The 25357-nt window shown below is 37.6% G+C and overlaps 2 protein-coding genes across 2 annotated transcripts in view; one reads left to right on the top strand and one right to left on the bottom strand.

Moving 5' to 3' along the window:
- Positions 1 to 6175, bottom strand: part of GSTO1 (glutathione S-transferase omega 1) — an 11445-nt gene extending 5270 nt beyond the window's left edge. The window contains exons 1-4 of the mRNA XM_069098896.1: positions 6000 to 6175; positions 4290 to 4398; positions 2334 to 2553; positions 1075 to 1176 (exon numbers count right to left, since the gene is read on the bottom strand). Of these exons, the coding sequence (XP_068954997.1) occupies positions 1075 to 1176; positions 2334 to 2553; positions 4290 to 4398; positions 6000 to 6033 (465 nt within the window). The 5' untranslated portion in view covers positions 6034 to 6175. The remainder of the gene's footprint in view (positions 1 to 1074; positions 1177 to 2333; positions 2554 to 4289; positions 4399 to 5999) is intronic.
- An 8846-nt stretch (positions 6176 to 15021) lies between these two features.
- Positions 15022 to 25357, top strand: part of CFAP43 (cilia and flagella associated protein 43) — a 157594-nt gene continuing 147258 nt past the window's right edge. Inside the window, 4 exon segments of the mRNA XM_069098895.1 lie at positions 15022 to 15442; positions 16523 to 16776; positions 20103 to 20199; positions 23251 to 23418. Of these exon segments, the coding sequence (XP_068954996.1) occupies positions 15387 to 15442; positions 16523 to 16776; positions 20103 to 20199; positions 23251 to 23418 (575 nt within the window). The 5' untranslated portion in view covers positions 15022 to 15386.

The following is a 25357-nucleotide window of genomic DNA, read 5'->3' as shown; positions in this document are numbered from 1 at the left end:
TCTGTCTGGAGTACTTTGACCTTTGTACTTTGAGACTGAAGTGAGGACTTACTAAATGATTGAGTTATACATGGTGAATGCTGTATTTTGATTTTCTGTGAATGTTTTGCCTTAATTTGGTACTGAATAAATGGAGTTTACTATGCATGTAATCAGAACCTTGGAGGATGCTCATGCTTGGTGTTAAAGAAAAGGAAAATGTTTAATCAAAGCTTTGCATTTTCCACAATACCTAATAGACAGCTTTATAAATAGTATGTCCTTTAAGAAATGTTTGTTGAATTTAATTAAATTTATCTCTCCTAATCTAAAAATTAAAGAGAAGAACTTTGAATTCCTGTCTACCATAAATGGATAATGTAAGATTATCTATTTTCTTTAACAACTCTAAAAATGTGTTTATCATATAAATTAGTTCCATGGAAAATTAAATAATAACAAATAACAAACTTGACTCTGATTTCCAGCACAGATCACAACTGGTCTGTAAGTCTTACACAGTTGTGTGAGATTTAAAGAGGGTAAGTTACTTGTATATGGCCAAACATTTTGGATCAGAAGTGGTCAGGTTTTTTAATACAAGTCCAATACTCTATATACAATATCATATTGCCTTTTCTTGCAGAGATGAGGAAGGGGCTTGAGAACCAATTCTTTAAGGTCATTGGGATTTTGCTAAAAATTACCTGATATTAATTATAATTGATTTTGTAAAAATGGTATACACATATAAAATGTTTTTCATTTGGCAAAGCAAATCCTCATCACATTTTTGCAAGATACAACTCTTAAAATTTCCCCTAGCCAAGTAAAAGATGATAAGAAAAGATTTAATTTTTTTTCCTACTAAAATAGTAACTCACATTAAGATTTAAAAGAAAAAAATTCTCAATGACAAATCAGTGTTATGACACTGCTCTGTAGGAAGGGGAGAAAGAAATGTCAATGTAGAAAAAAAGAAGACTGAGAGGAAAATAAATCTTTGTAAGAAAAGGAAAACGGGAAGAATGAGGTGGCTCCTGTCTAACATTTACTTGATTATGTTTGATACAAGAGAAACACTCCATCCTTTACCTCTTCCAGGCTGCTGAACACTGAACGGAGTTCTGCTTTCTGAGCAGAGCAGTCTTTTCCATTCCTTACTGCTCTCCAAGAATCCATAGACAAAGATGGTACCTAAAGAGAGAAACAAGTTTTGGCAAATAATGTTCAAAGGTGAACATGGCTTTCTTTCACCTAAAAATATAGTAGAGTCCTCTTCTCGTCTTGATCCTTAAGTATACCATCTACTTTACAGATTTTACACACACTCTTTAAGTATCGTTCCATTTCCAGAATAGCTAAACTACATTTTACAGCCAAAGGCAGTAATTTCTTAAAATTTTAATTTTAAAGACCAATAAAGGCAGAAGGTCTTTGGTTATGGATCTGAGGTACCTCTCACCTCAATATAGAGATCCTTATTTTTAACCTTGAATTTAAGGGAACAAAATTAATGGATATATTACATGTATTGGGTGTATATGTATACATACGTATACATACATACACACATACATGTGTGCATATATTGACATATTCACACAAAGAGAAATATGCTATATTCCTGAGAAGAAATGACACACACCTTTTGATATAAGCAACTTTTATAGCAAACCTTTTCAATGGGACTTTAATATTTACATTACTTATTTTTTGCCATATTGAACAGCAGTTTTCTACGTTGCTGTTTTTAATTCCCTACTTTTGCCCTTCTATTTCCTTCTACAATGTCAATTTCCTCTATCACCATATCACCCTCATCTTGTGTAGATAGTTAGCCTCCCTATAAAGGGTAGCTCATTTCCTTTCGTGAGTTTCCTCTAACCCTATGGTCTTTCCCTCTTAATGTAGTTCCTAAATCTGATTTCTAAAATATTCCCTTTAAAACCTATAATACTTCACACATGATTTTTAAATTATTGAATTAGTGGGTTGAAACATTTCTTTCTCAAGATGTAAAATAACTAATTGTAATAATTACTGCATATAAACTACCAAGTTAAGGTATAACACTTTAGACTACTAAAGCCAAGACTCCTAGTCTCAATATATAAAACACATACTTGTCAGTCATATATTGTTTAGACACCTCTATATTATAATGATACTATTTCCTTTTACATCCTCCTAAATGCTTGTTAAACTATTGGTTTATGAACCCAGTTTAACAAAAGTATGAGCATATGTGTATTTTTTGCCCTTACCTTGTTCCAATAACTAAGCAACCAACATCACTATTGACTTGCTTTGCTAAAAGAAAAAAAAGTAGGGGTTTCTTTTATATACTATACCTTAGAGAACAACTGCAAAGTCATCTTTTGAAAAGCTTTCTCATAGGGATCCTCTGGAAACAACTTCCCTGGATAGGCTTCATCTAGGTACTCACAAGTGATAAGAGATTCATTGATCAGTTGACCCTTATGGGTCTCCAGAACTGGTACTAAACCAAAGGGATTCTTCTTAAAGAACCACTCAGGTTTGTTTTTCAGGTTGATGTTAATAATTTCATGCCTGAAAGAGAAAAGGAAAAGAATAAAAAAGGATGAAATGTTTAATAATAGCTAGCATTTATTTATTATTTATTTATAGTGCTTTAATGTTTGTATATCATTTTGCATATTATCTCATATTTTATTAACTATGCAGCTTTACCTACATCCAGAGATTTGTAGGTCAAGACAGCTTATTCACTAGTAGATGAAAGTCTACTAAGTAAGTTCTAGGTCATATACTATCAGGCATACATTTGAAGTGGATCTACCCCTACCATATATCTTCAAAATGTGTAAAGGAACTAGTTCTATACAACTTTATTTTACTCGAGAAAATGAAGTTAAGGATGTTGAAGAATCATTTTGAAAATCCAATTCTTTGGTGAATTTTCTCTTTCATTAAATTGCTTTGCTTTGCCTCAGTTTTCTGGGTTTCCAAGAAAAGAAATATTTGGAGTCTATGTTCTATTCAAAACACAATTAGATGTTCCTAGTATCCTGCCTAAGGGATTTTACAGATAGTAAGAGAAAGTTAGATTTGGGTAATAATTAGAGTTTTACACCTGCATAAAAAATACATTTGAGCAGCGAGGTGGTATAGTAGATAGAGGGCTGGGCCTGTTGTCAGGAAGACTCTTGAGTTTGAATTCAGCCTCTGACACTAGCTGTGTGACTCTGAGCAAGTCACTTAGCCCTGTTTGTTTCACTTTCCTTATCTGTAAAATGAGCTGGAGAAGGAAATAGCAAGCCATTCCAGTATCTTTGCCAAGAAAACCCTAAATGGGGTCACAAAGAGTTGATCAGAACTGAAAAATAACTGAACAATAACATTATTAATTGTCTGCATGACCTTGGATATCACCTACTGGGTTTCAGTTTCCTCATCTCCAAAATTACAGGGTTGGACTAAATGAACTCAGATTCATTCCAGCTCCAAATAAATGACAGTATGCCTGAGTGACTGAGAAAGGTAGAAATTTTACTTTGTGATTTAAAGGAGGAACAAACCTCACGGAATACTCTTTTTTAGTAATTCCACATAGTGAACTGAAAAGTAAGAGCACCCAGCCACAAGCAAGTTGGAAGTTGTACCTGTCAGTGGAAATGATTGTTATTTGTATAGAACTTGGAGGGTTTGTTATAGGTTTTCTTCAGAGCAGTACCATGACATCATTTCTTTAGGTGTTGTTATCCCTATTTTACATATGAAGAAACTCAGGCTCACAGAGCTTAGGCAATTTACCAATGGTCACAGAGCCAGTAAGTATCTGAGATGAGACTTGACTTATAATCATGGATCATAAATTGTTCCCTCACATTGGTTATATGACTAGAACTCTGCTCAGTACTATGGCATATTCAAAAGGATAAGACATGGTCCTGGCCCTCAAGGAGCTTATATTATAATCGGGGAAATAATACATGAAACAATAGGAAGGCCCATAAAATGATGGGAACCCTCTGCCACAAGAATAGGCAGTGTGGGGAAGCATACAGTGAGTCAGGAGACCTGGATGCTAGTTTCAGATCTACAACTAAGCATGAAGTTGCACAATTTCCACTCTCTTGATCTCACATTCCTATTTTTAGAAGTGGGTGGAGAGTTTACAAGAGCACAAACAACAAGGAGAAGGATTCCTATTCTGCCAAGAGCTGCTGGGAATGTTGGAAAGAAATTTTACAGAAAATAGGCTTAGACCACTATCTCTTGCATAATTCACTTGCTTAAGGAACTAAAGGGACCTTTGTTCTCACTTGATTCCTTTGGCCTTCAGGACAAGGAGAGTTCTCTGGGCAAAGGGACAGAATCTCATGCTGTAGACACGGATAATTCCATCTGGTACAGGACCCGGGGGAGAACTTCCTGTAAGAATGTTTGATAGACCAATTATTATTCCAAAAGAGTCCGATCAGTCACTCATACTTCATAGCTCTCCTTTAGAGAGGGGACTCCGAAATAATACTTGTTATTTACCAAGTCCTGTCATTTTTACTGTTGCAGTATCTCTCATACACATCCTCTTTTCTCCATTCACACTGTGGCTGCTGTGGAACAGTCCATCATTGCCTCAATTCTGCTTGAGACAAGAGCCTGCTTCTTGGTCTCCTTGCGTCAAGTCTCTCCCCACCCCAATCCATCCACTCCAGTACCCAAGAGATCTTCAAAAAGCACAGATCTGACCATGTCACTCCCTTATTCAATAAACTCCAGTGGTTCCCTATTATCCCCAGGGTCAGACAAAAACATCTTGCCCCCTTCACAATTGGATCTCTTCCTCTCTAGTCTTATAGCTATATATGTATAATCCAGTGATTCTGACTTTGTTTTGATTTGAACAGGACATTTCATCTCCAGCCTCCATCACCTTACTCCATGTCTTTTCTTTCTGGCCAAATTCTTCCCTCTGCAAGAGGCCTTTCCTAGTTCTCTCCCCCCAACCCTGTCAGTCATCCCCACTGCCTTCCCTCTAAGACTTATCCTGTATATAAATTCTGGGTCTAGAGCTGCATTTGCAAGCTGTCTTCCTTCTTAGAATGTGAACTCCCGGAGGGCAGAGATGGTTTTTGTTTTTCTTTGTATTTATCCCCAGGGCTTAGAACAAGGCCTCCTACAAATAGTGAATGCTAAATGTTTGTTGTCTGACTACTGTATGAAGCAGAAATCGCCCTTTCTTTATTCCCTAAAAAGCTATGGCAGGCTGACCTGTGAGAGACAATTTGATTCGGTGGAAAGAAATATTAGGAGACACCCTCTTTTCCAGAGCTAAGGCCCAGAAAAAAAGCTGTGCCCTGAGTTTGGCACAACAATGCTTTGCCCTCACCCTCTCAGTCACAAAAAAATCCCAGAATTGTTTCTGGTAATGAAGCCCTGCTATGAATCAAACTTGTCACATTATTGCTGTTACCTCTCATTGTCAGGGCTACAGCTCACTGTGTAGCTATAGGCAGAAGTACTGAGATCTCCCCACATTGCCTCGGGTCCCAGCCAGTGGGAACGAGGCTCCAGCATGAGTACTTTCTTGAAAGCCATTTCCCTTGCTTTGAAATTAAACTTGTTTAAAATGACTCTCCTGTCTCTGGTCTGCTTTGTTTAGTTCTGGCCCCCCACAGGTTAGGGGCTGGTTCCATCTGGTGGACAAAAACATGCAGTATTTAGAGTTGGGGACCTGGGTTTGAATCCCTCCTCTGATACTACCTGAGAGGCCTTGGACAAATCACTGAGTGCAGGCCTTGGGTTTCCCCTTTGTCAAATGTGAGGGTTAGACTAGATGGCCTCAGAGTTTCCTTCGGGATCTAGAGCTATGAGCCTACAGAGTGGAGCAGGGGCCTGTGCTGAGCTTCATGATCCTTATTCTCCTCCATGAGACCCAGAAACACCAGTGCTCAGCCCCTCTCCTCATGGGAAAGTAATCAGACAAAGACTATTTCTAGTGGTTTGCTTCCAGGCTTTTGCTGAGGACTCACCTTTCCCCAGGCTCCGACTTGAGTCTTGAAGCATTATCCCTCCCTCTGAACAGAACTTCTTTCCTGAAGGCCCCTGGCAATACAGCTTATATAAGAAGGAACTAGTACGGTGTGGTAGGCTGTTCTTTTACCATCCCCCAAAGTCAACTGGAGGGCTGGGCTTAAGGTTCAGATGGGGGTGGGGAACGAGAAACAAAGGGAGGAGAGAGAAGAGGGGGAGGAAGAAGGAGGAGCAGGAGCTAGAGGAGGGAGGGAGGGAGGGAAAGAAGTGCTTCCTATGTTTCTGGGAAACTTATCTATGATTTCTTGAGTACAGAAAACGTCCAGATGAAAACACTCTCTTGTTATGCAATCAGGCACCTTCTATGCAATTTACATCTTAAACTGCATAGAGCACTGACAGACTAAGTGACTTGCCCAAGGTCACACAATTACTATGTATAGGAGGAAAGATTAGCTTTCCTAACTATAAATGTAAGCTCTAAGCTATGGTGTCCATTTTGCCTCTCGTTTACAAACTATATTATAGTTTACAAAGTGCTTTCTCTTAATTTTTCCCCCTTTTAGTGTGAACTTAACATGATTATTTTAATATATAAAGAACAGAAAAAAGAGGATTGCATATGAAACTGTGATCTTCTATTACCTACAGTTTGTTTTTAAGGGCATATTAAATTTGCTATAGCAATTAAATTATATAGTAACAAAACTCCCCTTCTTGTCTGATTCCCCCTCTAAATTCCCTTCTTCTCTCTTTTCTGTATTTTAAATGTTTTAATGATGTTCTTTTCTTCCTTCCTTCTTTCTTTCCTTTATTTCTTTTCTTCGTTTCCTTCTCTCCCTCTCCCTCCCTTCTGTTTTATTCCTTTCTTTTTTTTTCCCTCCCTCCTTCCTCTTTCCCTTTCTCTTTTTTTCTTTCTTTTCTTTTTTACATCACTATCATTACTTACCTACTAACCATATCCAACTCCAACCCCACCACCAGAGAGTAACCTTTCCTTGCCACAAGTATAATCAAGCATAATGGGATGGTTTGTGAAAATGTACATCTCATTTTGAACCCACAGAAGTCTTCTTCACAATGCTAAGAAGTAGGAAAGTAATTTGTAGGGGAACAAGGGCTGAATTTGGAGTCTGGGGATCTGGCTGCAGTTCTGGTTCTACTACATACACCCTGGTGAGCTTAAATCACTTACCTTTGCTGTTTCTCAGTTTCCTTATCTTTAAAAATGAAATGGTTGGAGTAAAGGAGGAGTGCTTAGCTTGAGAGCCAGAGACTCCTACCTTCACTCCTCACAAGTCTATGGATAGATTTCTGGGAGTCTGTGAATTTGATTGGGGAAAAAAATTACATCCGTATTTTCACTAAGCACCAACTAAAATTTAACATTTGCTAAATTACTTTGATACATGGTTTTAAGAAATAATTTCTAGGTTTTACCAGACTGACCAAATGGGGTTCAGGACACAAAAGGAAAAGAAGAACCCTTGGACTACCCTTCCAGGAGTAAATGATTGAGGCTATGAAGTACCATCATACCTGATGGGGTTTTGAAAGGTGAAGGATTCAGGGGCCCTCCAAAGACCAGAGTACAGGAGATGGTCATCTGGAATGAATTTGTGGACTCAAGCATTCTGTAAGTCAAGCTGGCAAAGATTTATCGTTACCCTTTTCAGTGGGCAAGAGTTCTTAGGGAACCTGCAACCTTAGAGGGGTACAGTTAAAGTTTATATAGGATATTCTATAGTAAAACACTCGCCAAATATGTTAACTAGGTGATTCAGGGCGGGATTAAGGAGTGGTCAGTTCTTAAAAGAACATGCACTTTGAGTATCTATTGTACAAGCATTTTACCCAGAGTTCACTGGGAAATAGCCCAAGGTAGGGGGAGCTACATGAAGGTGTGGTTTTAGGCCTGAAAAGTCACCAAGTCAACTAATGTTCAGGGCTGATTAATAAATATCCAGTCTGCCACCCATCAATGTCTTGACAAGATAGATGTTGGGAGTATACATATATCTAAAGCCTAAGGTGTACATAATGAGAAGTCCATAATGTATGTAATGAGGTAGGGAGCTGGTATAAATAATCCAGTGGAATTCTTACAGGTACAGCTTGTTACTGTACCAGGGAGAGAGATAAGTTTTTGGTTGGGGCCCACTCATGAATAATTGCTAGGCATAGTTGTTGGGGCAAGGAGAATCTGGCAGAGATCGTGCTTTGGGCTAGGTAGAAAGGTGATTTTGGAATTGGGGTCCAAGCATAGGCACCTAAGCACCCCATCAATACCCATTTGACAAGAATCATGGTGACTTGCCCAAGGTCTCAAAGTGGTAGAACCAGGTTGGTTGACCCTGAGCACGTGTCTCTTTGTCTTCACTTTCTGACCTGATGTTTAGTGTTCTTTACATTCTACCATACGGCTCTATTTACAAAAGAAGGTTCTGGGTGACAGGAGACCCAGTCCAGGGTCCAAATCATATATTACCATAGGAATTGGCCATGGAAATCACATCATCTAGCCATAAATTGAAAGACTGAACTATTATCTTGTGCAAAGGCAACTTGATACTTTGTATGCCTCCAGAGGTCAGACCAACAAGTGGAAGTTACATGATTTTTGGCTCAACATAAGGAAGACAACAAAATTTCATAAGTATTAATTAAATGCCAGCTCTGGACTCTGGACTGGAGCAGTGGACTATGTTGGGACCCATCATCCCTGCTCTCCTCCATCAGACCCAGAAACATAGGTGCTCTGCCCTCTGCTCATGGGAAAGTAATCAGACAAAAGCTATTTCTAGTGGCTTCTGACAACACATTATGCCCCAGGCTTCCAGGCCTTATTAAATGCCTATTATGTACAAGGTACTGTGTGGTTAGATCTGGGGACACAACATCAATATGAAAATGATCCCTGCCCCAAGGGACTTAAATTTTAATGGGGTTAACAATATGGATACATACATAAATGCAACATAATTGGGGAAAGGGAGTAACTATAAGAACTAGAGGGCTCAGGAAAGGTTTCACAAAGAAGGGGATACCTGAGTTGAACCTTGAAGGAAGCTAAGGTTTTGAATCAATGAACATAAGAAAGGAGTGCATGTTAGGATTTGGGGACAGCCTGGACAAAGGCATTATGGTGAGATAGTACTAAAGGCTCTCTGTGCATTTAAATTAAGAATGTTTTCACAGGGTCCTTGGTCTAAAATAATTATCCCCCTTGAATCTATGACTTAACCACCCTTGAATAAAAGACTTAATTTAGGGAATGATCTTAATTTCCTGAGAAGTTTGTTGAGGACAAAATCCAGAGAGATAATACTTTTATTTACAGTTGACCTGTCAGAAAAAGGAACCATCTTTATTTTGGGGGAGACAGATCTTCCCCAATTTTGTGTCAACATTATCACTGTGTGTAAATAATTCAAAACAATACTGGAAGCCATGTATTTTTATTTTTGCTATGCAATTTCTTCATCTTTTATCTCATGATTATGACAAAATGTGAGTGGATATGGTTTGAGGATAAAAGTAGGATTCTAATTAGAAGGAAGATTGGTGATGGTCAGAATCTCTGGTAATGGCTTACAGTTAAATAAAATGTTTCTGACAGATTTTAGCTAAACTCAGTGTGCAAAAACTTTTCTTCCAATGTGAAGGACAGAATAGTCAATTTGGAGAATATTGGATAGGAAAAATTGGTTGGAATAGAGTAGATGATGGGTTATCAATAACTTAAAAAGTTTGAAAAGATGGGTTGAAGTCAGGCTGAATGGTCTTAAAGGCCAAGTTAGGGAGTTTGTACTTTTTCCTATTGGCAAAAGGAGCCACTGATGATTCTTGAATGTAGGATTGGCATGGTCAGACCTATGCTTTAGGAAAATTCTTTTGGCAGCTGTATGGAGGATGGATTGGAGAGAAGAGAGGCTGGAGAGAGGAAACAATTAGATAACTATTCTAGTACTCCAGACAAAACCATGGAAACAGGGAAAGCTTGAGGAGAATTGGGTTAGGAAAATAATAGATCTGTTTTAGACATGTTTTAATCAGATACACTGCCTCAAAAGACAGATGCAGAAGTCAGATGGCCCACCAGGCATTTCTTCTACTTAACAAATATTTGTTGAAATGATATAGTAATGCTATAAGATCTCTGTCTTGGTTAAGAAACTAGACTCAGTAAACTTTCAATTCCTTCTGACTCTGATTCTCTGAATATTGGGTTATTCTTGAATAAAAAAAAAGTGCTGTCACCTGAAATGCAATTGAATCTATTTTGTAAACGTGGTATATTCTTAGGTGATTAAAAATCGCTGAAGTTTTCTAGTAATTGTGGTAGCAGTAGTCTGTTGTAAGAGTTGTTGTCTGAAAAAAACCTCTATAAAAGCCCTCCACAGACTTTATATCCTAGAGAGACAGTTTCCTTCTATCTAGCGTTTCCTCTCTTACCTTATCCCTTTTCTACAAAATTCTCTGTATCTGTAATTTTTAATGCTTAGAGTCCTCCAACCTAGAAATGTTCAGTTTTCTAACTGATTAGGACCTCCCTGGCTATGACCACAGGAATGAGAATGAAATCAGACCTTCTCAGAGGGTATCTTCATAAAATACCTGGTCCTCTTCACAATCCCTGAGCTTTCCTGAAGCATATTGTAAAGATGAACCCAGGAATCTAATCCCTGGAACTGGTGAAAGTTTGATACAGCCATGTCATAAGTCCTGGAAACAGCCTCTCAAAAACTGCCCCCTCTCCGTGTCTGAAGACCATCATGCCAGAGGTTCTCATAACATCCCTGGACATCTCTCTTCCCTGTCCCACTTTGGCAGTGTCAGTCTTGGCCCTGGTATGGAGCATCACTGGGCTGCTGTAATTGATACTGCCTACAGACCCTAGTGTTAAGCATCCATATTTGTAGCAGTAGTTGCGGGCTGTCAGCTTGTTACCTAATTTTTTTGGAGGGGGTGGATGCTGCTCTAGTATCCCTTGCTACCTCCTGCATTGCTGTTCCACGCTCTTTTTGGTGTCCTTAACGCAAACAGTCTTCCCATAAACCCACCAAGAGAAATAGTTTATTGCTTCCAACATTGATGGCTTATTCCTGTGCAAAATCTTAGCAATAGACTTCAATAGTAGGTTTTATTTCTCTATTTAATTTAGTACCCAGGCTTATCTTCTGAGGTGAGCAAAGAGATGAGGTGAGAATTTTTAACTTTGAAACGGAATTTTTTAGGAGACAGAAAAGCTGAAAAAATAGTTTATGCTGAATAGTGTTTTAGGGTTATAAAAAAAACTATATAGATGTGATATTATTTTATTTAAAAGTCCTGTAAATTAGGCAGATCAGTTATTATCTTCACTTTATAAATAAGGAAACTGAGGCTCAGAGGGGTTGAGTGGTGTGCCTACTGTCACCCAGCTAGTATATGGCAGAATCAGAACCCAACTTAGATCTTCTTAATCTTAGCATAGTGCTGAGTTTTAAAGTTTAGAGTTTAAATCAGCATTACTCAGTTTATATCATGTTGTATTTATCTTTTTTCTCTTTACCACAGGCTACAATTTAGGACAAGTTCTTACATAGTCCCAGATTACGGTTTTTTTAATTTTTATTTATTTTTTTTAAGGTTCTGGAAGGAGCACTATTATTATGGGGACCAGAGTTTAAAGGACCTAGCAATAAGACAGTTATATCTCACTTCCTACAAAATGTATTGCTGAAAAATGAATGAAATTTGTGTAAATTAATTTTTTTAATGTACTAATAGAATTTACTAGTGGAAATACTTTTATAAAATAATTTAATTTGTGCTCTAAAAAAATCCAAGCCTACATTTGGATATATTATATCTGGTTTATCCTCTTAAATGTAATGCTTACTACAACTAGAGTGTTTTCATGCTTTTGGTTTAACTTTGTGTCTTTTTATACATTTGTCATTTCACATTTTGTATTGTGGTTATTACATGTATTTCCTAGTAGAGTGTAAATTAAATAAAAGGAAGGACTGGGTCTTGTTAATAATCATTGTAACTCCCCTAGACCCTATCACTGTAGATCATGGGTATAAATAATATTTATGGTTTTGAGAAGAATGAAAAATAGGAATTCACATTCCTCCTTTACCGCCTCCATATTCACTGAATGTGTTTTCTCATTAACATCTCCCTGTGCTTACAATTTTTTTCTGAAGTGAAAAAGAATTTAAAAATAGATGTAAAAATGTCATGTCCCATGACACCACAATGATCTGGTTTGTACAAACTGTGCCCAACCCCAAGACTTGATTCAGATGGCCAGTATTTTTTTTTCTTGGCTTGTTATGCTGACACTCAGTTTACTCTAGGAAATCTCAAAATATATTCATATCTAGGTTTCCACAAAAGTGGATAACTGGGTCCCCAGGTCCCATACAAGTATTTAAAATAAAAACTGATTTTTTTTAATAGGGTAGAGAAGGACATTTATTTTGTCCTACAGAAAATGTAGAAAGCAAAAATGACCCACAGGAGCCCATTAACAAATACAGAAAACATAAAAACCTCACAGCCTACACCATAAGCTTCCTTTGCAAGGGAACTGAACTTGGGGCTTCATTGAGGTTGACACACCAACATTCATAATGGCATTTTACTTTGGACCCTGCCCAAAATGCAAGCACACTTCTGAGGGTGCTGAAGAGGTAATTCCCTTCCCACTCTAGAGGCACTGACTGAATTACCCAGGCTAATAGTAAGTGTCAAAGAACAGATCTTCTGCTCCCTCATTTTATGCCCCCCAGGGGCAGGGGACCACGTAAATAATCCTCTTTATCCAAGAGGCACAGGCACATCTTTTTTTTTTTTTTTGCATTTCTTTTTTTTTTGTCTTTATTAATTTGTTTGTTAACTTTTAGCTCACAAGATTCAGTTCTATGATCCCTTGAGTTTCAAATTTTCTCCCCTTCCCTACTTTCACACTGGACTTTAGTCAGGTTATAAAGAAGGCTTTTAACCAATGGAATGAACAATGGGAAAGAGGGAAAAGGAAACAAAATTAAACAAGAAAAAGAAAGAGAGCAGGCATTTTGCTTCAATCTGCATTCAAACTCTGTTCTTTCTAGTTCTTTCTCTCAGTGTAGACATTTCTTTCTATCATGAGTCTTTTGGAGTTGTCTCATAACCTTGCATTGCTGAGAAGAGTCCAGTCTATCAAAGTTGGTCTTCACACACAGTTGTGTCTGTAATTGTGTACAGATTTCTCCTGGTTCTGCTCTTCTCACACAGCATCAGTTTGTATAAGCCTCTCCAGGTAAATATGAAGTCCTTCGGCTCCTCATTTCTTATAGCACAATGATATTCCATTACACTCATATATCACAACTTGGTTTTTTTTTGGGGGGGGGGGAACTGGACACAGACCGTGTTGGCAGTCTGATGAAGTCTAAGGACCCCATCTCAGAATGTTAAGTGTATAACATAAAATGTGGCATTACAAAAAAAAATTAATAATTATGTTGGCAGGCAGGCAGTTAGGTGGCACGGGAGCCAGAATGCTTTTGGAGTCAAGGCCTGAGTTCAAATCCTACTGTAGTAATTAGTTGTGTGATCACGTGTAGGTTCACGGGTAGCTTTTGTGTGATTCTGCAAGATATTGCACCACTGCCTCAGCTGCCACCATCTCCCGAGCCAAGAGGCTGCTATCGCTCAGGCTGAGGCAGAGATGGGGTCCAAGAATTCTCTTCTTGAGCCACATTAACTGGAGCATATGCAGCCCTTCACATTTCAGTCCAAAGGCACTTAGTTACAGGGAGGTGGGGAGAGAGTGGGGATGAGAATTTTACAAGAGAAAAGGCAAAAAGGGTGGGGGGAGGTGTAAAAGATGAGCCCCCTCAGATCTAGTGTAATAAGCAAACACAAAGGAGGTGATAGCTCCTTTCACAGAGTCCATCCACATAAGGGTCGTAACCAAATTCTTGGAGACTTCCTCAGTTAACTACCGTAGTCTCTGTACAATGAATGCTAACGTCAAATATACGAGAAACTGGGGGTGGGGCGAAGAAGAATCCAGAGAGTCAAAGAGCAAGACAAGGGACCAAGAAATGCTCGAAGAAGAGGACGGGAAGTGTGGGGGTGCGGTAGGGAAGACAAGCACAGAACTGTAGCATGGAATAACAAGCAGACACTAGTGGGGAGGAGGCCTGGGCGGGGAGTGACGGTGAAGAGAGATCTGAGGGCTTGAGCAGGACTTTTGAGGATAGCAGTGACCCTGCAAAATTTGGAGAAAGAATTCTTCCCAGGGAAAGACAATTACAAATACATCTTTTCCTTCTCATCATTTCTTTTCCTGGTCCCACTTACTTCTCTGGGACAATTCATGGCCAGAGTGACCACTACTTGTGCGTGCTATCAGTGAGAAAACTTGAGTACTGAAGACCTTTTCTATTTTCCTGACCCTGAGAGGGCTTCTTAACAACAAGCCCAGGTGTAGCTGCGAGCTCAGTAAGCTTGAAGATTATTTTTTTTCTCTGCACCAAAGCCGTGTTTCAAAGGCTCGCCCTTCGGACTTTTCAGTACATTAGTCCTTTCTGAATTCTCCCCCTCCCCTCTCTACTAGTTTGCGCATGTCCAGTTGACCCTATTGGTTAAAGCAAGATAACTCTCTTGCCTCAACTCCCAAGCTCTCCTCCTCTTAACTCACCCTTTCAGATCCAGTCCAACTGGGTTACCTACAACTTTTCCCAAACTCCTCACACCACTCACAACTTGAATGCTTAATGCCTGGCGCTCCTACCTCACACTGCTCCGTCCCCTTCAGAATCCCTCTCCCCCCTTCAATCTTATCTGCTCTTTATCTCCCGTCAATTGGCTGGGATGTCCAGCTATTTTCCCAATAAGCTTGGGCTTCCCAAAGCCCCTTCCTGTTTTTTTATAGTAACTAGAAACAGAGTTTGTGCCCCTTAAGCAGAGAATGACTAAACAAATTTGGTACTTGACCGTAAGGGCATTCTGCTAGGCATAAGAAACGAACAATATCAAGAATTCAGGGAGAGAGGTGCTTTTTCTCAAATATTTCTTTGCCCTCCTAGCCCTGTTATTTCCTGTGCCCCAAACTTCTCTCTGACCCTTGTTATTCCTCGTGACCCTGCCTTCTCCTTGATCATCCATTATTGCCCTCCCCTTTGACTCCTGAAGTTCGATTTTTCCACCCGTCCCCCTACTGTGACGATGATCCCAGTGACTGGACGAACATAGGCACCAAGGTTACTGTCTCTTGGATACTAATGCAAACAGTCGGCACCGCGTCTGCTAGTAGCGAATGGAGAAGCGGTGGATGGCTTCATTTTTGTAGGAGACTGAAGATTCCTTGAAGTTTTCTTTTGTTCTGAACGCCTCCAGCTACGATGAGTGGCAGAGACAGAGAGGCACCAGACACGCTGAGCTCAACCCTATCTGTGAGGTGCTCCCACTTGCCTCCCGCCTTCTCCGAACTCGATTGTCCCTCGTGATGCTTTCTCTCCAACAAACTTATTACCCTGTCCTTTGACCTCTGTAGCTCCCTATGACTCTGCCTTTTCACTGCATTATTACCCTTTCATCACTGATTTTTCGTCCAATTGCGATGCTCATCCCAGTCTTCTATAGATATCTACTCTCTTTTGCTAACTCCCACTCCCCGATTAACTGTCACCAGGGAGGCATGGCTTTACTCTGTTCCTGGTGACTCCCACCCTTCAATTTTTGACACCATCACCCGAGATTATGCATGCAAATAGGCTCAAAACAAGATGGCTTTTAAAATTGTCTCCGTTTACTCCTATTATACATATTTTCAGTGTACCCAACATATCTGGATTGTTTTTTCTACCCAAGCTTTCATTTGCTCCTTACTTGCTCAATCAAGACAATCCATAACTTTAGCATTTAAGTGGCTCCCCTATTGCAAACATACAGTCCCGTTTCTGTAAGACATTGCTTCATGTGTAGCCTAGCCCCAGTTCATTCTCATATGAAGCTTCTCATTCCTTTCCTTCTGTGAGTTTTTTCACTTGTACCATGTTTAACTTTTCATACTTAAGTCAGCAAAGATGTGCTAACATGCACATCTTCCACATTATTGTTATTATAAAATAGATATATTTTTGAAAATACGTTATAAAAGGTGAATGGCTGCCCTATATATAACTGGAGCAAAACTTTCTTCTCTCGTTTTCCTGTTTCTTTTCATCTCTAAATACATATGCTCCTATCAGTCCTTCTTTTCTCCCAGTGGTGGCCAGAGAGGAATTGCTTAAGTGATAAAGATTTATTTATTGTCAAGGCCCATCTTTAAAGATTTGCGCTTAAAATTCTGTAATTCATGATCCAATCTGGATGGGCAGAAAACTTTGGGAGATCATTTTTTAAAAATCAGAAATAAATTATTAGGGGAGGGGGATGGCTAATTGTTTAAAAAAATTTTTGATGATCCTTTTGTTTTCTTTTTTTTTTAATGGTTCAATCTGTATAATTATTGACAGTAATGTATCCTTTCCCAAAGATGGGTGCAGGGATTCCCTATGAAGAATATTGTTTTTATCAACAACACCACAATTTGCTACCCTTGTGGGAATTTTTTGATTTTTATGAACCTTGAAAAAGAGCGAAGGACTGTTCTACAGTGTATGAGCGGACAAGTGGGTGTTGTGGCAACTAATATTCCTTATGAAGTGGTGGCTTTTTCAGACCAGAAGCTTAAACCCTCCATCTACATATACAACTTCCCTGCATTGACCAAAAGGGCAAAATTAAAAGGTATTCTATAAGAATTATTCATTTTGGAGTTGAAAAAATAGTATCATAAGAATCTAACAACTGAAGCTATTCTTTCTGAAGAAATGAAAACTTTCAAAAACATATCCTTAGAGATAAGATCCAGACATTAAGAATTGGATTAATTAGTGAACTGGAGAAGTCAGTCATGTTCAGTTGGAATATCTTTTTCAAAGTGGTGATATTTTGTTATGATTTATTGAAAATGTAGTTGGATTGCTATTTGTGCAACTATCCAAAATTACCGATAAAAAGAACTAGGTGAAGTCATACAGCATAAAAATTACACATAAATATAAATAGCCCTTCTTCTACCTTCTTTCTCTTTGAAAAAAAAAATGCTTTCGTCTCCAAGGGGTTCAGGAACTTAAGGTCTTGGAGTTGATATTAGTACAATATAGTTAAGATATACTACATTTACATATGCATGTAGATGATATATTTACATATCTATCTATCTTTCTGTCTGTCTATCTATCATAGTTCAAATACAAGGAGGTTTTGGCTTGGGAACCTACCCATAATTTATGACATTGTTGTTATGGAAAAAAATCACTCCTTACAATAGGCTTATAAAGAAACCTGGAACACAACATATTCTTAAATTATGACATACTTTATACTGTACTCCTCTTTAAAAGAACCCACTATATAATTTGGCAATATGGCAAGATACTTTTCCAGGCATTTGAGAGCTTATGAGTCTTTATCAACCACTAATTAAGATTTAAATTTGTTTTTAAAATAGCAAATACCCATTTTACACAAATAATGTTATAAACTAGTAGTAAAATTTGTATCACTTTGTTTGAAAAAAAAAACAGATAATTATTTATTCACCAGAAGTCAAAACATATTATTTTTCAGGTTCAAAGACTTGTTTCAGTATACTATGACAAGATAACTCAATTTATTATTTTTTTAGATGGAGTAAAACTAATTTATCATACTTGTTCATGGCAAATGGTCTCCTCATCCATTTTTATTTAGAAATTTCAAAGGTCTTTAAAATACAAGGAGAATTGGTTTTATAGATGATTTCTGTTATTAATATGTAGGTCTATTTCATTTATAAGGCAGACATTTTTTATCTGGGAAAATAATCTAAAATATGCTTTAAATTTATTGTTCAAAGCTTTAGCTTTTCATAAATGCAGCTACTTTATCCTTCTAGATCAGAGTAAGAATTTGAGGACCTTGGTGTATGAGAACTTTATTGTTTTGAGGTATCAAAATATCCACCAAATACCAAACTTTCAGGAATAAATTTGTATTATAAAATTCGAGGCAGGTTTGGTACAGTGGGAAAAAAAGCCCTGGTTCTGAAGTCAGAAGACCTGGGTTCAAATCTGACCTCTGGTTCTTCCAACTTGTGTGAGCTTAGGCAAGTCATTTACCCCCTAGGCATCTGTTTCTACTTCTGTAATAGGAAGGATTTGGAAGATAAAGTTTCTGAGATCCCTTCCAGCTTTAGATCTGTGATCTTAGAGGATAGGTTATCCTCAATTACAGAGGTGGAAAAAACTCAAAGCAATACTGGGGAACTTTTCTTTTTATTTAATGATTTATGGTCCCTTGTCCTCTGACACAGCCACATCCTAAAGAGTGAGAATGGGCCCAAAGGTGCCATCAAGTGTACGTCATTAACTTTGTTACACTGATTCATCATAGTAAAATTTCTTTGGCATTTCCTGTGTCCAAGATAGGGGCAATTTGACAACATGCAGAACACAAGAGACTCAAGAGATTCCCTCTTGCCTCTACCCAGGAGTACAATAAGAGAGAACAACACTCAAAGATCTAAAAGAAAAGATACCCCAGAATACTTGACCCAATTTCCTTCATTTCTGTGCTGTAGAAGGAGGGAGAGTCCTGTGTTCTCTCCAAGCTTTATAAGGTTTTGGAGAGAGAGAGGGAGAAACAGAGAGACAGACAGACAGACAGACACAGAGAGAGAGAGAGAGAGAGAGAGAGAGAGAGAGAGAGAGAGAGAGAGACGAGACAGAGACAGAGAGACAGAGACAGAGAGACAGAGAGAAACAGAGAGACAGAGACAGAGAGAGAGAGACAGAGAGACATAGAGAGACAGAGACAGAAAGTGTTTTTCTCCTTTAGCTGAAGTGGCTACCTTCCTGGTCCCATAGTTCAATTGTGCCATCTTCCTTGCTGTGCTAAATGGTTACTAACTTAAGAAAAAGTCAGTTGACTTCTACATTAAGTTTAGAAAGCATTAAAAAAAAATTTTTACATTAAAATTTGATGTGTTGATAAATAATTCATTAGACAAATTTAAAACCTAAGATGTGAATGTATATAGACATATAGTATATACACATTATAAATATATATACATATGGTTTTCTCTGAGATTGTTGTGAGAGAAGGGAAAAGAGAGAGACAGATACATACATATATATATATATATATATCAATTGAGGGGATGATGAGACGAGATTAAGATATACATAGACACAATAAGACTGATTGTAAAGCACAGAGATCCTAAGAATTAATGATATAAGAGACACAGACATTCATAAATAATTTCAGGGTATTGCTGAAATGATATTTTTATTGAAGTCAGATATTTTTACAGGTAGAGGCAGAAATAGAGATCCTAGATTTGAACTAAAAGGAACATTAGAAGCTTTCTAATCCAACCCTCTCCACTACCATGACCTCATGCTACCTGTGAGAGGTTTAGCAATTTCCCCATGCTCACACAGCTAAGTATCAAAAGTGGAATTTGAATTCTGGACTCTATGTTTAACTTTCTAATCCACTATTCCCCTTAACCTTTTTGTACATGTCCTGAAATTACTAGGAAACTAAACTCTTCAGCTAAATATGAGCTGAGAGGCTTTGTAGGGTTTATAACTCTTATCTGAAAGTATCAAAAGAAGTTAAGTTATGGTAGCTATTTAAATAAAGCAAATGTAAACTCAAGATCATTAGAAGAAATTTCCCAATGATTTTTTTTTGTGTGAATAATGTTACAAATTGGTGAAAAGAAGTATTTTGTCATTTGAAATAATCCTATTTTATAAGGATTAGTTCTGCACAGACAACTAGAGAAGCTAACAATATTTCTTTACTATTGTCTATATTTTTCAAATAACTTTCAACATTTTTATTCCTACAGTTATTTCTGAGGAAGGGGGAAAATGTAGGGAAAACATATGATACAAGAGTATTTGATATGGGAAAAGAAAAGAAAATTAGAATCAAAAATTAGAAAAAGGGAAATGAACTCTATATAATGCTTGATTTGAAGACATACCTAACATGGATCTGATTTTCTGCATTAGGGCATGCTCAGTTGAACTACACTTTACTTGAATTTAGTTACTGTGGAATATACCTGGCTAGTTACTCTGCAATTCCAGAACATGAAGTGACACTTTGGTAAGTTTCAATATCTAGCACACTTTTGTTTTACTTGGTGAAAATAAATAGTCTTAGCTATTTGTATGTTGTCTTCCCACACCCATTCAACTACAAGCTCCTGGAAAGAAGGGACTCTTTTTACTTTTCCTTGTACCCCCAGTGCTTAGCATATAATAGACACTTTTTTTTAAAGCAATTGGGGTTAAGTAACTTGCTCAAGGTTACTCGGCCAGGTGTTTCTGGGTGGGTGCTAAGTGTCTGAGCCCGGATTTGATCCCAGGTCATCCCGACTCTGGGGCTGGTACTCTTACTCGCTGTGCTACCTGGCCGCCCCATATAATAGACACTTAATGTTTGTTGACTTGAATTTATGGGAACTGATGAGGAAACAAGGGCACCAAATGAAATAAAAAGTATGGTGAGTCAGGACAGAACTTTGAGGAATGCCTATATTTGTGGTTGTAGCATTGATGAAGCAGAGGTGACTGAGGAGTCAGACAGGATAACCAGGAAAGAAGAATGTTCCCCAAACCTAGAGATGAGACACTATCTTGGAAGAGAAAGAAGGTCAAATGTTGCAGAGAGGTCAAGAAGGATGAGGTTTGAAAAAAGACCATTAGACTTGTCAAATGGGATATCACTAGCAACTTTGGAGAGGGAAGCTTTAGTTGAAGTGTTTAAAAAAGTATGAGAGGAGAGGAAAGAAACATACTGAATGCAAATGACTCAAGCAGTTTAGCCACAAAAGGGAGTTAAGATAAAGGGAGATAGCCTAGAGAGAATGTTGGATCAAATGAGGTATGTGGTTTGTTTTCTTTAAAGATAGAGGAAACATGGATGGCTTTTAGGCAGAGGGAGCCAAGAGATAGGAAGAGCTTGAAAATAAAACAGTGGGGATGACAGTGGATGCAATCAATTGTGGAGAAACAGGGAGGGAATGGAATTGAGAGTACACATAGAATGGTGTAGTGAAGGAGATAGTAGGGTAGACTGAGTGATGTGAGATAAGAACAGAGAAGGGGAAACTATTAGTAAATGGCCTCAATTTTTTCTGTGAAACATGAGGTGAAGTCCTAAGCTTACAGATAGAAGGAACAGGTGCCTTGAGAAGCTGGAGGAGAGATGAGAACATTTTAAATACTTCTACTCCATGGAGACTAGAATACTTAATTGATGGGGGAGAAGGGGAAAATGTTTGCATAGTTACAGAAAGGACCCAGTTAAGATTAAATGACACAAATTTCTAAGACCAAGTGCCTCAGCCTTCTCCCACACTGGGCAATTTATGATTCATCAGGTCTCTACCCCAGCTGACTTTTGGGTGGTCAGAACTGACCTCAGCTAGATATTGTGCTCTTCCTTCTGGCTTGGTGGACGGCTGCAAAGCAGTGGTAGTTCAGAGCTACTGGCAGTTTGGAGATTTGCAGCATTAGTGCTTTCAGGCTGAAGCCCCCAGCAGGTTTTTACTCCTGAAGGGCTTTGACTAAACTGATTGTTGAGGCAAGAGGAAATTTCCTCAGCCTGAAGCTGGGATCTCTACTGGACAGGAGAGAGGTGACCAGGGTATAGGAGTGGGTTTTGATGTAAGCCAGTATCTTGCTCTTAGGTGTGCTAGTGCCACCTCACTGCTAGCAGTATGGGAATTGGGGAAAGGATGCTGAGTTAGCTCAGAGTCAGTGAGCACCAGTTCCTGCATTTCAGGCATTTTAATCTTCTTCTTCTTTCTCTTCTTCCTCCTCCTCCTCCTCCTTTTTCTAGATTTTTCTTTTTGCTTTTTGGAGGAGGGAAGGTAGGGCAATTGGGGTTAAGTGACTTGCCCAAGGTCACATGGCTAGTTTTGTGTTAAGTGTCTGAGGCCAGATTTGAACTCAGGTCCTCCTGACTCCAGGGCCAGTGCTCTATTCACTTGTTTTAACCTTCTTTTGGGTTCTTGGTGTCCTAGACAGCTGAAGTTGTTTTATCTTTAGTGCAAAATTTCTTTTTTGGAGAAGTTTGAAAAGTCATGGGGACTGGAGAAAATATCTAATCTACCATCTTGTTACTCCTGTGGCCCTGAAGTCTCTTCAATAGCATATGAATAGGAGTAAAGAAAGCCATTAACACAAATTATTACTAAGGAACAAACATTGCTAGACTAAGCTTCAATACAGCAGGAAGATTGGTTTATACTTCTTTGTGTCACTGATAGAAATTAGCACTTTGTAAGTATTCAATAAATGTTTATTGACCAAATAATGAATGAATCCATGACAAAAGTTCTGGAAATGAAAGGTCATTAGTACCTTGTCAGAATGAGTAGTCAGTCATATGTTCTCCCCCCCTTTTTTTTTTAAATCTAGACCTATGTGAAAATTTTCTGCACTGATAACAGCTACCAGGTACTCATAACACCATGACTAGCCTATTAGCAGTGCCATGCTGCTTCTCTTTTCACACATATATTCAGGACTTAAACAGACACCTAAAAACATAAGCATGATGATATCAGTAAATCAGTCTCTTTACTATGACATCTTGATCTTAGTCTCTGGTCTGCTGAATTACCTGTTCATATTACAAGTATCATTCAGATTCTAATAATAAAAATTAATGGGTATGGATTACTCTGGCATTTTTTAAAACATTAAAATATATTACTCTGGTTTACATATAAAGTAAAATTGTATATCATGTTAAAAAATTTGTAAGCTTATTAATGTCATGTAATCAGTCCTAATATATACATAATTAAACAATACTTTTATGATATTTGAGTATTATTATGTTTTGCTAGATGGTGCAGTGTTAACATACTATATGTCTAGTGAGGAAGATCTGAATTCAAATCCAGCCTCAGAGACTTATTAGCTATGTGACCCTAGGCAAGACACTTAACTTGTGATGGCCTCAGTTTCTTCATTTGTAAAAAGGAAATAATAGCAGCTATCTCTCAGGGTTGTTGTAAGGATCAAATGATGCAATAATTGTAAAGTGCTTAGCACAGTGCCTGGAACATAGTAAGCAACACATAAATGTTAGTTATAATAATTATTATTGCCATTTCATAAAATTATATTTTATTCTTTTAAGGAATTGGGAAACAAATGCCATTTTGTGCAGAAGATCACAACCAGGTATGGAAGTAAGCCAGATGACTTTTAACCCCAAGAACTGGCGTCAACTGTGCTTATCCAATACAAATTTGGTAACTATATGGAATATTGAAAGATGCAACAAGAATCATTATTTTAAACCAAAGTAAGTAACATAAAAATAAAACAAAGGCATTTCTTTGCATCAATTTATAATGAGCATCAGTATTGTCAGTGGTTTCAAAATTTTATGTAGTGATGCCCCCCTTAAAAAGTATCATGCCCAATGAAACACTTTTAAAAAATAAATTTATTATCTAATTACTTTTAACATTCTTTTTAAAAAATTTGAATTCTAGATTCTTTCCCTTCCACCATTGAGAAGATAAGCAATGATATCAATTATACATGTGAAATCATGCAAAATATATTTCAATACCAGCCATGATGCTAAAAAAAAGCAAGAAGTGAAAAAATTATATTTCAGTCTCTATTCAGAGCTCATAAGTTTTCTCTCTGAGATGGATAGCTTTTTCATCATGAGTTCTTTGGAATTATCTTAGATCATTGCATTCATCAGAGGAGTTGTCTTTTTAAATCATTGTTATAGTACTACTGTCACTGTGTACAATATTCTCATGGTTATGCTCACTACTCTTTGCATCAGTTTATATAACTCTTCCCATGTTTTTAAAAAATCATTCTAATTATCCTGCTAGTCATTTCTTATAGCACAATAGCATTCCATCACAATAATATACTACTACTTGCTCAGTCATTCTCCAATTAATGGGTGTTCCCTCAATTTCCAATTCTTTGCCACCACAAAAAGAGCTGCTCTAAATATCATTGTAAATGTCATTTCCCTCTTTCTTTATCTCATTTGCATGCAGACCTAGTAGTTGTGTTGCTGGGTCAAAGAGTGTGCACATAGTAAATTGTTCTTCAGAAGTGCTGGACCAGTTCATAAGTCTACCAACAGTGCATCAGTATCCCAATTATTCCACATTCCCTTTAGCATTTGTCATTCTCCTTTTCTGTCATGTTAGCTAATCTGATAGGTGTGAGGCAATACCTCAGAGTTATTTTAATTTGCATTTCTTTAATCAGTAGTGATTTAGTAGTGACTATAGATAGCTTTTTTTTTATTAGCTTTTGATTTCTTCTTCTGAAAATCGTCTGTTCATAGCTTTTACCATTTATCAATTGGGTAAGGGCTCTTAGTTTTTTTAAATAAATTTAACTCAGTTCACCATATATTTGAGAAATGAGGATTTTATCAGCAAAACTTAAATTTTTAAAAGCTATAAATTCTCCTCCCTAAGTTTCCTGCTTTCCTTCTAATCTTGGTTACCCTGGTTTTGTTTCTGCTAAACTTTTCTTTTTAATTTAATGTAATCAAAATTATCCATTTTACCTCCCATGATCCTCCCTATCTCTTGTTTGGTCATAAATTCTTCCTTTATCCATAGATCTGACAGGTAAAAGTTTCCATGATTTTCTAATTTGCTTATGATATTACCCTTTATGTCTAAATCATGCATCCATCTTGACTTTATCTTGGTATATGGTATGAGATGTTGGTCTATGCTTAGTTTCTGCCAAAACACTTTCCAATTTTCCCAGCAATTTTTGTCAAGTAGTCAGTTCTTTCCCCAAAGCTTGGATCTCTGGGTTTATCAAACTCTAGATTACTTTAGTCATTTGTTACTGTGTATTATGTACCTAACTTATTGCATTGGTACACCATTCTATTTCTTAACAAGTATCAGATTGTTTTGATGATTACCATTTTGTAATATAGTTTGAAATTTGGTAACTTCCATCACATTTTTCTCCACTGATTCCATTAATATTCTTGACATTTTGCTCTTCTTTTTTCCTAGCTCCATAAACTAATTCTTGGGTAGTTTGATTGATATGATACTAAAAAAATCAATTCCAGTAGATTTATCATTTTTATTACATTGGCTCAACCTACCCATAAACAAATACTATTTCTCTCTAGTTGTTTAGATGTGTCTTTGTGTGAAAAATGTGTTGTATTTACTTTCATATACCGTGTTTCCCCGATAATAAGACCTATCCCAAAAATAAGCCCTCCC

The sequence above is a fragment of the Petaurus breviceps genome, unplaced genomic scaffold, assembly GCF_028583685.1.
Source record: "Petaurus breviceps papuanus isolate PSGF00001 unplaced genomic scaffold, PetGlider_PUasm1.0 37, whole genome shotgun sequence".
Lineage (NCBI taxonomy): Eukaryota > Metazoa > Chordata > Mammalia > Diprotodontia > Petauridae > Petaurus > Petaurus breviceps.
The sequence above is the reverse complement of the archived record's forward strand: the minus strand, read 5'-3'. Positions and strand labels throughout refer to the sequence as shown.